The sequence below is a fragment of the Phyllostomus discolor genome, chromosome 12 (genome assembly GCF_004126475.2).
Source record: "Phyllostomus discolor isolate MPI-MPIP mPhyDis1 chromosome 12, mPhyDis1.pri.v3, whole genome shotgun sequence".
Classification (NCBI taxonomy): domain Eukaryota; kingdom Metazoa; phylum Chordata; class Mammalia; order Chiroptera; family Phyllostomidae; genus Phyllostomus; species Phyllostomus discolor.
In genome coordinates this window covers 47,990,911-48,002,508 of record NC_040914.2, presented here as the reverse complement: position 1 = coordinate 48,002,508, position 11,598 = coordinate 47,990,911, and the positions used below count along the sequence as shown (strand labels likewise).

General features: G+C 59.3%; 1 protein-coding gene across 1 annotated transcript in view; it reads right to left on the bottom strand.

The window, feature by feature from the left end:
- Window positions 1-1,013: 1,013 nt before the first annotated feature.
- Window positions 1,014-11,598, bottom strand: part of PHKB (phosphorylase kinase regulatory subunit beta) — a 104,959-nt gene continuing 94,374 nt past the window's right edge. The window contains exons 23-29 of the mRNA XM_036013559.1: window positions 5,661-5,791; window positions 4,682-4,782; window positions 3,394-3,459; window positions 3,162-3,311; window positions 2,769-2,878; window positions 2,486-2,662; window positions 1,014-1,101 (exon numbers count right to left, since the gene is read on the bottom strand). Of these exons, the coding sequence (XP_035869452.1) occupies window positions 1,014-1,101; window positions 2,486-2,662; window positions 2,769-2,878; window positions 3,162-3,311; window positions 3,394-3,459; window positions 4,682-4,782; window positions 5,661-5,791 (823 nt within the window). The remainder of the gene's footprint in view (window positions 1,102-2,485; window positions 2,663-2,768; window positions 2,879-3,161; window positions 3,312-3,393; window positions 3,460-4,681; window positions 4,783-5,660; window positions 5,792-11,598) is intronic.

The following is an 11,598-nucleotide window of genomic DNA, read 5'->3' as shown; positions in this document are numbered from 1 at the left end:
GTGAGCGGCTGCCCAGACTACGGCGCTCTGCTGCGGCGGCCTGAACGGGACCCTGGGAACTGCGCCAACGTGCGCCTCCGCCGCCCCGGTGCGTTCCCGCGCCGACTGCCGAGGGCCACAGGCACGGTAGAACCTAACTCGGTGCCGTGACAACTGAGTGCTTGCAGTGTTCCTGGAACCACGCTAGGTATGCGGGTTTCCAGAACGAATCAGACCAGCGGCAATAATAAATACCACATGCTTCCGTGAACACTATTTTTCTCAGAAAGTGATGAAATTTTGCAGACTTTGGAAAAGAAACTGAAGCTAAAAATAGCAGGATGGCTGTTCCAAGCATCTCTAACTGTCGGGGTGATGCTCCTCCAGGAAAGAGGAGTTCGGGGGGCTGTTCCCTGGCTCCGAGTTCATGAGCAAGGTGAGCTGGAAGCCACCTCTGACCCCTGGGGAACCCGGGGGCCGCAGGGACCCTGACTGCACGCTGCTGACCGCTGAGGCCAGCGCCTGCCCATGCGACCAACGTGCGCAGTGCGTCCCACGGCTCCGGGGGAGGAGCGGGCGGGGAAGGGCTTCCCCGCCTCATCAGCCTTGTCCTAACGGCCACGTCTGCCTGCCCAGTGAATCCGTAGATATTAAGAACAAGTGCATGAAACCCCGACTTGAGGAACCCGGACAAAGTGTGCAGGACACGGACAGGAATGCGGATAAGAGGCGGAAGCTGTGGGGAGGGGAGAGGGGGGCCCTGCTTCTCAGGGTCCCCTCCCTCAGGGCACTCACCCCACTCACGGGGGCTTCACCCTCCTGCCTTCAACGCCTTCCGCAGGCCCCACGCGGAGTAGGGGGCACGCCCTCCAGACCACAGCGAGGAGGGGCGGGCGGCGCCCAGGCCTCCAGCCTGGGCAACAGGGTAGCCGGTGCCACCATGCAGGCAACGTGCAGTCGGGGGACGGCAGAATTCGGCCTCTGGCGGCTCTGAAACGACAGTGAGAACTCAGGGCCGGGGCAGCCCCCGGCGCTCACTGGTGAGTGGCGCTCTGAAGTCTGGTCGCCACCGCCTCTGCCCTCTCGTTCCCAAGTCTCTGTTGCCCACCCTCGCGGGTGGGCCTGCGGAGGGCACCGACAGCTGAACCAGGGTCAGGGGGCCATGGGGAAAGGGACGTTCGGCATCCGGGTTTGCACACGCCCGGGAGGTCCCGGACCCCTGCCACAGCCGGAGCAGGCTGCCGTTGACCTGATGATCATCCGCAGATCCGTCGGCAGAGCACGGCTCCCTTCCCGTTGTTTAAATCTGTGCGTCTTTGATCGTCCTAGAAGTTGCCATTTTTCCGTGTGTGTGTTCACTGCTTTGCATTTCTTGTTTTGTGATTCATCTGTCGTGTCCTTGGCCCGTTTATCTGGTTCAGTTTAAATGTTTTCATGATGGGTTTTAGTTCTATGTGTAACGAAGCTACCAACCCAATGTCGTGGGGCTGGAGACATTTTTCCTCAGTGTGTTTGCCTTTTCCTTTGAGTTGCAGGTTTCCTCTTTGTTTCACTTACAGATATTTTTCATACTTTTTTTTTTTTGCTAAAAATCCTCCCTCCCTCAACTTCTGTGCATGATACACAATGCCATCGCCTCCAAGCACGTGACGAGGGGCCGGTGCCTGGCGGGGTCCCGGCTGGAGTCTCGGCGCCGCCATTCCCCCACCGCATGTGTCATCGGCCTAAAGCAGCCACGCCTCTGCGTCCTCGCCGGAGCTTAAAGGTGGGGGCTCCCCAAAGCACTGAACACAGAGCTACCGCAGGACCCAGCAAGTCCACTCCCCGGCACACATCCCAGAGGATTAAACATACATGCACAAACACTCGCATGTGAATGTTCTCAGAAGCATTATTTATAACAGCCAAAACAACGGAACCAGTCCAAATGTCCATCAGCAGGTGGAGGGGCCAGCAAAACGCGGCCCATTGAGGAGACGGAACACGACTCGGGCAGGGAAGGGACTGAAGTGCAGATACGCGAAAGCATGTGGGTGACCTCTAAAAACATCCTATGTGCCAAGTGAAAAAAGCAGACACAAAAGGCCGCATACGGTGGGGTTTCCTTATGTCCGCAACGGGCAGATCCATGGAGAGAGAAAGCAGGGGTCAGCGGCTGCAGGGGCTGGGGAAACGGGGGCAGCGGAGGTTCCCTTCAGGACAGGAAAGTATTTGGAACTAGACAGCGGTGAGGCTTACGCAACATTGCAAATGTGCTACAAGCTGGATCGTACTATTAAAATATTTAAAGTAGTGAGTGTTAGCTTATATAAAATTTATCTCAGTGAAAAAGTAGGGCCCACACCACGGCGAGACCAGGCAGGGGGATCGCGCCCGTGTGGTGCCCAAGGGCGGGCGGAGGGCCCTGCCAGGCCAGCAGACGCCTGGCACCATGGGGGGCGGCAGAGTGCGCACTGCTCCTGCCCCCCAGGAGCAGCCGAGCCCCGGGGGCACCTGTTCCCCTCACCGGACCCAGCCGTGCCTGTCTGGGGGCTGCTGCTTCTCAGGGTGGGACCAGCTGGGTGTCCCAGGGGCCCCAGCACAGGGCCCGGGGCACACATTCACTATCGGGTTGGGGGGGGTTGCCACGGGCTCCCCAGTCAGCTGGGCACGGGGCCGGGGGGAGCCCCAGGCACAGCCCTGTCTGGTGGGGGCGAGGCCGGGGGTGGGGGTGTGAGCCCGGAGGGCCAGCTGGATCCCTGCATGGTGGAGGGGTCCCAGACAGCACGCGGGGGTCCCACCCTTCTCACAGGAGGACACCCAACAAGAGGGCTGCGTACTGGGCTCTCTCGGGCCGAGTGGGGACGGAACGAGCGGGCGACTTCACGGCGCCTCTCTGGGGGCCCGCGGGACTCGGCACCTGCGGGAGCGTGACCGCTGACGGAGACTGAGTGCTGCCCCCCACCGAGTCCGCACGTCGCAGCCCTAGCCCCGCCATGCGACTGCAGACACGGGGCCTTCTAGGAGGCGAGCGAGGTCACGTGAGGCCCCAAGGGTGGGTCCGCAGTCCCATGGGCCCCGTGTCTGTGGGACGAGGGAGGCCCACCCAGAGGGAAGGCCAGCTGAGGCCGTGGCGGGGAGGGGACGACAAGCACCCATGCACCGAGGAGAGAGGCCTCCGGAGAAACCAGCCCCGCCCACACCTCCGTCTCAGATGCCCAGCCTGCGTAAGCTGCCGCATCTGTGGCATTTGTCACGGCCCTCTGAGCAGACTGACAGTCGCCAAGCTGGGTGTCGGATGCCTGCTCCCCTGCTCGGACCTGTCCTCCCCAGAAGGAGGACGCCCGTGACACCTGGAGGGGGAGGGGGAAGAGAGCTCGGCCTCCAGGCCTCCCCCTGCCCCTGCCCCCGCCCCAGCCCCGCCCCTGCCCACACCTGCGGCTTCTCCGGCTGCAGGAGTGTGCCTGTCGCTGTCCTGGTTTGGCAGAAGGAGAGCAGGCCCTGGGAACAGTGGGGAGGAGCGAGACAGGACCCAGGGGGACAGAGCCTGCACCCCGCCCTGCGAGTGCCAGCAGCTTCCTCCTCCCCCGACCCCCCCCCCCCCCCCCGGCAGCAAACTGAAGGGACCCTTTTCTGTTGCGCACTCTCCTCCCCATCTCGGCTACTCTGTAGGTCTGAAATTGTTTTATTTTTAGCAAACATGTGTTTTAAAAACCAGAATGAAATGCAGATCCTTGCAGAGCTGCTCCGACTCCTGTAGTGCCCGACCACACAGAGGCTGCAATGCATTATTCACACCCGGCCACGCTGCAGCTGGGTGTCACGTGGGAGCGTTCAGAACCCAGCTTCCTCCGCTGGGGGAAAAGAAAAACAAAACAAACAAAACCTCTCCACGGCAACTTGCTTCCTCCGGTCTTTTGTTCAAGAGCCCGTGTGGTGCTTTAAACGCGCCCCCCTGCAGGGCGGGGGCCCCAGACCAAGTCCGGTCTTCAGTTCACACTTGGGGTGGAGCACGAGCCCGTCTGGAAGGTGCCGGGTGCATCTGCCGACTCTCGGGGCGAGGGAGAGGGACCCGCGGGAAATGCACACCTGGGCCCTGAGCAAATGCTCTCCTCGCCTGGGGGTGTGGGGGGGGGGCTGGACTTCGCTGACAGCACCCACGATCTGTGACTTTGCACCCCGCATCCCGTGTTTCACTCCCGAGTGTGGGGTGAGACCCAGAGAAACCAGCAGTCAGATATCCGAGCCTCGGGCTCCGGGCCGCGGGTCACCAGGGAGGCAGTGCGGTCGTGGGGAGGACCAGGCTGACGAAGGGGCCCGGGAGGCAGGGCGGGGGGCCTTTTCCCATCACATCCGTTCGCCTCCCGCCCGCCTGGACCAGTCCAGGTAAAGCAGCGGCTCAGACGTGCCACATGCTGCCTGCCAGTCTGTCTCCCCCTGGGAACACGGAGAAGGGTTACGTGTAATGGGACTACTGATCGCTTAGGGCTCACGTCTACTCGGTGTTTCCGTTTTCCATTTGTTCGCTCTGGTTTTCGCTTCTCCGTTTTCTCTTCTCTGCCGTCCTATGGGTTCCTTGCACATTGTTTCAGAATGCCAAGGTTGAAATTTAAAAGATTACACCGCTTACAATATCACAACAGCATTTGTGGGACTTCGGGACAACACTGACAAAGGGAATGCATGCGAGACCTGTGCACGGGAAACCGGGGGACACACCAACCGAGACTGGGGGGTTGGGGGGCACCCCGTGCGCTCCGGGAGCTGCCCTCCCCAGCTGCACTTGGACCCGGCGAGGCCCCCACCGGAACCTGCAGGTGTCGCCTGCAGAAATGGGCACACGGATGTGAAAGACTGTGTCAAAACGCAAATGACCCAAAGCCGCCAAAATCATTCTGAAAACGGGTTGCAAAGTCAGAGGACGCCCTGGCCCGACTTCCGGGGTCCCTGTAAAGCCCCGGGCCGGGCGCTAGCAGGGCGGGCGGAACAGAGTCCGGGAGCAGACCTTCCTGTCCGAGGCCATGTGCTTCCTCACGAAGGTGCTGAAACCCCTGTGCACCCTCGGGGGCCGGCGGGGGTGCCGGGCGCGCCTCCCTCCGGGTGCAGTTCCCCAGTCACGTGCTGACGTCGTGCACCACGGGGGAGGGGACCCTGCGCAGAGAACGCAGAGAAACCCTACAGAAACGGTGGGGTCCCTGGTGCCGTGGGCTGCTTCCACGGGGAAAAAGAAAACTTGCGATCTTACTTAAAACTGTTTTTTTTAATTTAATTATTGGAAGAGGGGTCTCATTAGAGTGGCCAGAGCCATGTCGGTGCAGAACGATGGTCTCCGAGCAAACGTGGCACCTGATGGGGGGACAAACCCCGAGGCTCAGGGGAAGGGCTCCGGCTTCAACCCGCCGCTGGCTGCTGAGAGCGCGTCCGCCCGCTAGGACAGCCCCAGGCGCGGCCCCCGCGGAAACGCAGCCCCTGTGAAGACGGACAGCCGAGGGGGCGGACAGAGCACGGCGCACCGAACACGGCACCGCACGGGAACACACGCCGGCGTCGTCAGAGCTGACCAGGCCCCTGGAGGAAACACGAGGAGTAAAACCACAAAAGCACAAGCCACGCACAGCCTGGGGGCAGCTCCACGCCCACCCCAGCCCCACCCCCGCCTCGGCACGACTCTCTAAGAAGTTTGAGGTGGGAATAAACCTCACAGATCCGGTGCCAGCGTTCCATCTGCCTGCTCCCGCTGAGAAGTCCTAGTGCCACGTTTGCGAGGCCGGGCTCTGTTTCCATGGGAATGGCTGTGTCGGCGACAGCCTGGCAGTAGGACTTCTGGCTGCGGCTGCAGGAGGGGAGAAGGCAGTGGGACGCCTTCCGACAGACCCCTCGTGGCCATCCTGACAGCTCCCGGCTCCGAGGACCAGGAGCTGCAGGCGGAGCGCGGTGACGAGCCCGGTGGGCACTGAAGGCTCCAGCCGTTTTTCTGTCTGCCGCAAAGGACCCCAGACCCCCCACCGGCCGCCCTTCCTCCTCCCAGTTTTGGGGTCTGCTTCCCCTTTTAAGTGTTCAACACGACAGGATTTGCAGGGGCCGCTGCATGGCTCCAACGCGCTCCACTGCACCGCCTGAACCCCTCGGCTGCGTGGGGCCCGAATTAAGCTCATCCTGAAGAACGGCTCCTGTTACTTATTTAAATCCAGTTCCCCGGAGAAGCTGGCACCCCTCCCCCATCTGTAACCATGGAAGCTTCAGGGTGGGGGCTCCTCCACGGGGGAAAATGTCACCCGTTCAAAGGCATGCTTCGGGCACTGCGCATTCTTTCAGCAAACGGCTTTAAAACAACTTGTATCTTTTTAATTCCAAGACTGACATTTAAAACAGTTTGCTGTTTATGAAAGTGATTCGTGTGTCATGTGGGAAGAAATCAAACACTGAAGAATCTGAAGTAGAAAGCCGTGTCTCCTCAGGCCAAGATGCCCCCCAGAAACATGGGTTTGTCACCGTATTTTTCTAGTATTTTACATGCAAAGGAGCTGTGACATTTATGTCACTGGGATCCTGGGCCACGGTGGTGGAATGCGTGTTCCCAAAGGCACCAGCACAAGAGCCCCACCCGCCGGCTCTCCTGCAAGTGTCCTTGCCAGTGTCTGGTCCAGAACCGTTCTTCCCGGCCCTGGGCCCTAGGCCCTGAGTCCGCCCTTTGGCCGTGACAGTTGGTACCGTGCGGCCGCCGCAGTGTTCCCCACGACTCGGACCCTGGCCACCCTGTGAGGAGTGGGGTCCTCCTGCGGCCGCCAGGCTACGAGGAGGCCCGACAAGGCCTGGAGGCTGAGGGTCCACGCGGGGAGGTGAAGGTCACGTTCTCCGAGGCACCGGACACGGGAGAGACGACTCCCTGACGGTGCGTCCTTCCGCCCAGCGGCCGCGGCTGGGCGCCTGTGGGCGGGTGGGAGGCAGACCACCCAGAGGAGCCCTTCGTGACCCCTGACCCACAGGGTCAGAAGCAGAGGAAAACAGTTGTTGTCCGGCAATGACCCCCGAGACATTGTTAACGGGATGAACGCTGCCTACGGAATAGGGAAGACTGCGTGAAAAACTGAAACGCAGCACGCCTGGGCTCGTCTCGCCCAGTCCACCCGCCCCCAGCGGGGCCCTCGGCCAGGAGCGACCCCTTCCGCCCCTTCCGCCCCTTCCCCGTGCTGCGGCTAGAGAGTGGACCCCATGCTGCGGCCCTCGACTCAAATGCGCCAACCCCTTCTCGAATGGTTTCATGCGAAAACAAGCGCATCCACCTCCTCTCTGTTTGTGGTTCTCACGTCTCGTGCTTTTACTGCAGGTCCCTGAGCTCGCCCACGCCCGGGAGACCACGCCCCCTTAGCCTGGTTTCCCGTTTATCGCGGGAAACGGGGCCGGAGCGAACAGGTCTGCGCCTGCGCCGCGGCCGTGTCCAAGGGGGGTTCTTGCGAGTCCCATTCGGGGTGAAACGGCCATGCCGAAGTGACTCTTCCGCGTGTTCAGCCAGACTATATCTCAGCAATGCACTCCTCTATCCGCACGCCAGGAATACGTGAGAATTTCCGTTTTTCAGACTTTCATCACCACCGGGTCTCATCAACCTCTATAATCTTAGCCAATTCGCAAAAATAAACACATTTCATATTTATTGGCCACTTCTTGTATGTTGTAAATTGCTTGTTCATAAAGCATAAGCCATTTTAAAGCCGAGTGTCTTTATATAAACCGTTACGTAAGTGCATAAATAATAGACACTCATGCCGCTCCCGGAGGCTCCCACTCCTCCTCCGCGTCCAGCAGAGCGCACCCCCCTAGCTCCGTGAGCCTCGATGTGGGGGAGGGCAGCAGAGGACAGCGCATGCCCAGAGTCCGGGAGAGACCCGGCGCCACCGGCGCACGGTGCCCCGCGGCCCTGCCCCCCACCCCCCGCCGCAGCCATCGGAAAGCGCAGGCCGGCAGGAAGACACCCACCCCTGCGTGGCCTGCACGTCCGAGCCCCCGGGCTGAGAAGACTGCTCCGGAGGGCCGCCCAGACGCTCGGACCCTGCGTGTTTAGTGCCAGTGCCCTGAGACCACGGGCGGTTTACTGCCGGAGAATGGCCCGATTTACGCTGATACAGTACAATATGCATCTGATCACACACAGGCTGACCAAAGGCAGCTCTCTCGGCTGGCCGCTGGGTCGCACCCCACCCTGCCGGTCCATCACGCACAGAAGGGGGCTTACCTTGGTAGGAGGACTTCATAGTCCCGCACATACCCTCCCCTGGCTTTCCCATGTGTTCACATCATACCAATGTACACATACACACATATACAGAGATGTATGTGAGGTAGAACTTGAGTCTTTTTCCCCCAAGATAACTGAACCACTGCACGCCCTCTTCCGAGTCTCACATTTCGTGCTCAGCCATAACCGGTGGGGGAGTCAGCGGCGACAGCCCCACCTCACCACTCGTCTTACTGACCGCGCAACAGAACGCAGCACCGCGCACGCACTCCGTCCGGTTGATTCCGCCCCCTCCCCCCATATGACCGGCATCCGCCCAGACCTGGCCCCGTGCCACTAGAAACATTGCCGCCGTGCACGCCCGAGTGCCCCTGCCCACCCGTTGGCCTTCCGGGGCAAGGCCTGGCGAGGTGAGGCGGCACAGGTGCCCTCCGCACTGATGCACGCTGCCGGAGCGCTCCTGGCGGAGGCCCCGCCCGGCGCCTTTCAGTGGGAACCAAAGCGCTCTTCCCTTCGCGCCCCTGCGGCGCTCCGCGGGCAGCCCCTCCGCACAAAGGGGCTCTGGGGCGCCCCAATGCCCTAGGAATCTGCGCCCTCCCGGCGACCAGAGGATCTGAGCCCAGGTTCCCAGATCTGTGGCCATTTCCATTCGCTGCGCCCCGACTTTGCTTCGGTCCATGACTGACAGCGCTGCGGTTTCCCGTCCGTTCCGAGAAGGGCCCTGAATACTGCGGACGGCTCAGCGCTTCCGTCCCAGCATCGCCCTCCTGTTCTGGGTCTGCCTCCCCCTCCGGTGCGACTGCCCCTGTAACCACGGCACGGGTGTGCTTTCTTTCACAACATCTCGGCTCCCGGTCTTCGTTCAGATACCCTCCCCAACCCCTGGGCTGCGAGGTTTTCCCGCCAGGGCTCTGGCCTTTGCTTTCACATGTGAGCACTTGAGGCAGGAGGATCTCCTTTGATTTTTAAGTGAAGGTGTTACTTATATAAAATAAAACACACCTAAGTGTACAGTGCGGGGAATTGTGACAATTATGTATGATAAAGTAACTACAACCAAGACATGACTGTATCGCCATAAAACGCTTCCTTGGGCCCCTGACACCGGCAGCCCGCTGACCTGCTTTCTGCTACTGGACATCTCCCTGCAGTCTGTGTAACTCGAGTCACCCAGTACGGGCCTTTATGTCTGACTTCTTTCACTCAGCGTGACGGTTCTGAGATCGGCCCATGGTGCCGAGTGCATTGACCTTTTGTGAGCTCTCACGGCCGTGGGAATCCCGCTGCACGAGAAACCACAGCGTCGTTACCCACCGGCCAGGGCTGTCCCGTCCCTGTCCTGTATGTCGTGGCGGAGACGTCTGCATACATGGCTCCGTGAGCCCAGGAGCACCTGCCATTGCCCTCCTCTCCAGACGGGGGAGACCTTCCTAGAGGGATGACGGGGTGCAGACACACAGGACAGGACATGCAGCAAGCGGCAGGGTGCCGGTGGCTGATCCCCGAGGTCGGGCTGACTCAGGGCTGCGGGCGCTGTCGGGCCCCCCGAGCACCACCACCTGCTCGTCCCGGGGAAGACCCACGCTCAAAATTGGAAGCCCAGTTCCTACTGAGCGGTATCACTTTCGTACCATCGCAGTAAAAAAAGATCTTAAGTCAAACCACTTCAAGTCAGGGCCATTTGCATGTTGAAGTCCCTCTTCTTTTCAAAAAAATGTTTAATTTTTATTTATCGATTTGAGAGAGAGAGAGAGAAACATCGGTCTGTTGTTCCAGCCACTCTCGCCATCACTGGTGGGTCCCTACGCGGGCCCTCCTGGAAATCCAACCGGCCACCTCGGTGCTTCCGGGACAGCGTTCACCTGGCCTGGCCGCCCGGCCAGGGGGAGCCCCCCTCCTCCTTCCTTGCTGTGTGTCCCTTCCCGTGCACGCACTGCACCGATTTAAATACAACGACCTTGTGGAATGACCTTAAAACGCAATAGTGGTCTGCTTTTTCCTGTGACTGTTAGTGTATTCAAGTCTTCAGGTTCCTGAGTAAAATTCAGTGACCTCCGTTTTGCTAGGAATCATCTGTTTCTGTGTGTCACCGAGCTGCAGGCGGTGTTCTGTCACCTGTGCACAGTGACAGCCCCTCCCACGGTCCCAGTCCTGCCTGTCTCTGTTCCCTGTCTCGCCTGAGTCGGGCTTGCAAGTGCCTCTGCTCCGCTGGTGTCTTCAAAGGAACCATCTCAGGGTTTATTCATCTTTCTTCTTTTTCTCTTTTATTCTTTCAGCCTTTATTTCCATTAATTCCTCCTTGGTTTATTGGGGAGCTCTTTTTCTAACTTGATAGGATAAGCACTTTGTTCCTTTGATAATTCTTCCTCTTTAAAAACCCAGACATTTACAGCTCTAGGCTTTGGAGAGTTCCGCTGTGCTGGGTCTTTTCATTTCGTCTGCGGTTTCTTTTAAATTGTTTCTCCGATTCAGGGTTTTCTAAAAAGGCGTTTCTTAATTCCCAAGTAATTAAGATTTCTAGAATCGGCCTTTTGTTATTTACTTCCAATTTCATTGGCTTATAATCAGAGAATACGGTCAGAAATGTTTAAGGTTTTATTCGTGGCCAAGCTCATTTTTTAAACATGCACAGGAACACAGAGAAACCCTGTTTTGTGTTTGAAGGATATAAACTTCTACACGCAGTTATTAAATCAAATGTGAGTATGGTCAAATTCCATTGTGTCATTTCTTTAAACAGCAAACCCTTCCCAAGGGGAGGATGGAGCGGACTGAAGGAGGAGCTAGAAGACAGTTCGAGCAACAGAACGAATAAAATAGCAGCACGGAGCTGTAGCCTAGAATGTGCATTAAATGTATGCACGTCTACACTGATAAGAACAAATGGCTGGAGAAATAAATAATGGGTGGGGGGGGCAGCAGACAGGTCTCCCCTGCTGAGCCACACAATCCCTGCCGCGCACCTTCCCCCAGGAGCCACACAGGGGAGCCCCACTTCTGACGCGGGCGGTGCACCAGACCGTTGCAGGCCCTGCGGTGGGCCTGATGTCTCCACGGCCACGTGATGGCCACACGGTGTGGCATGTGGATACTTTCTCCACCCTTTGCCCTCTTCGTCGTCTGCCTGGGGTCCCCGCTGCCCTCCGGCTTCCCCACTGTTTGCTCCGCCCGCACCTCTGCCTCCCAGCTCACACCTGTCCCGAGAGTGGCTTAGAGCCCCACCCCCCACCCCCCCTTCCTGTTGGGAAAATGTTTGCTTTTTTCCGCCCTTAGTTCCCAAAGTCAAGCTACCAGCGCCCATTTACGGGCATGCTGTTGTTCACCTCGTGCTTCCGGTCCCCCAGAGGGAGCTGCCTGTCCTTTCTTGTGGCCAGTCACTTCCTTAAGTCGCTTCCTTCTTAAGA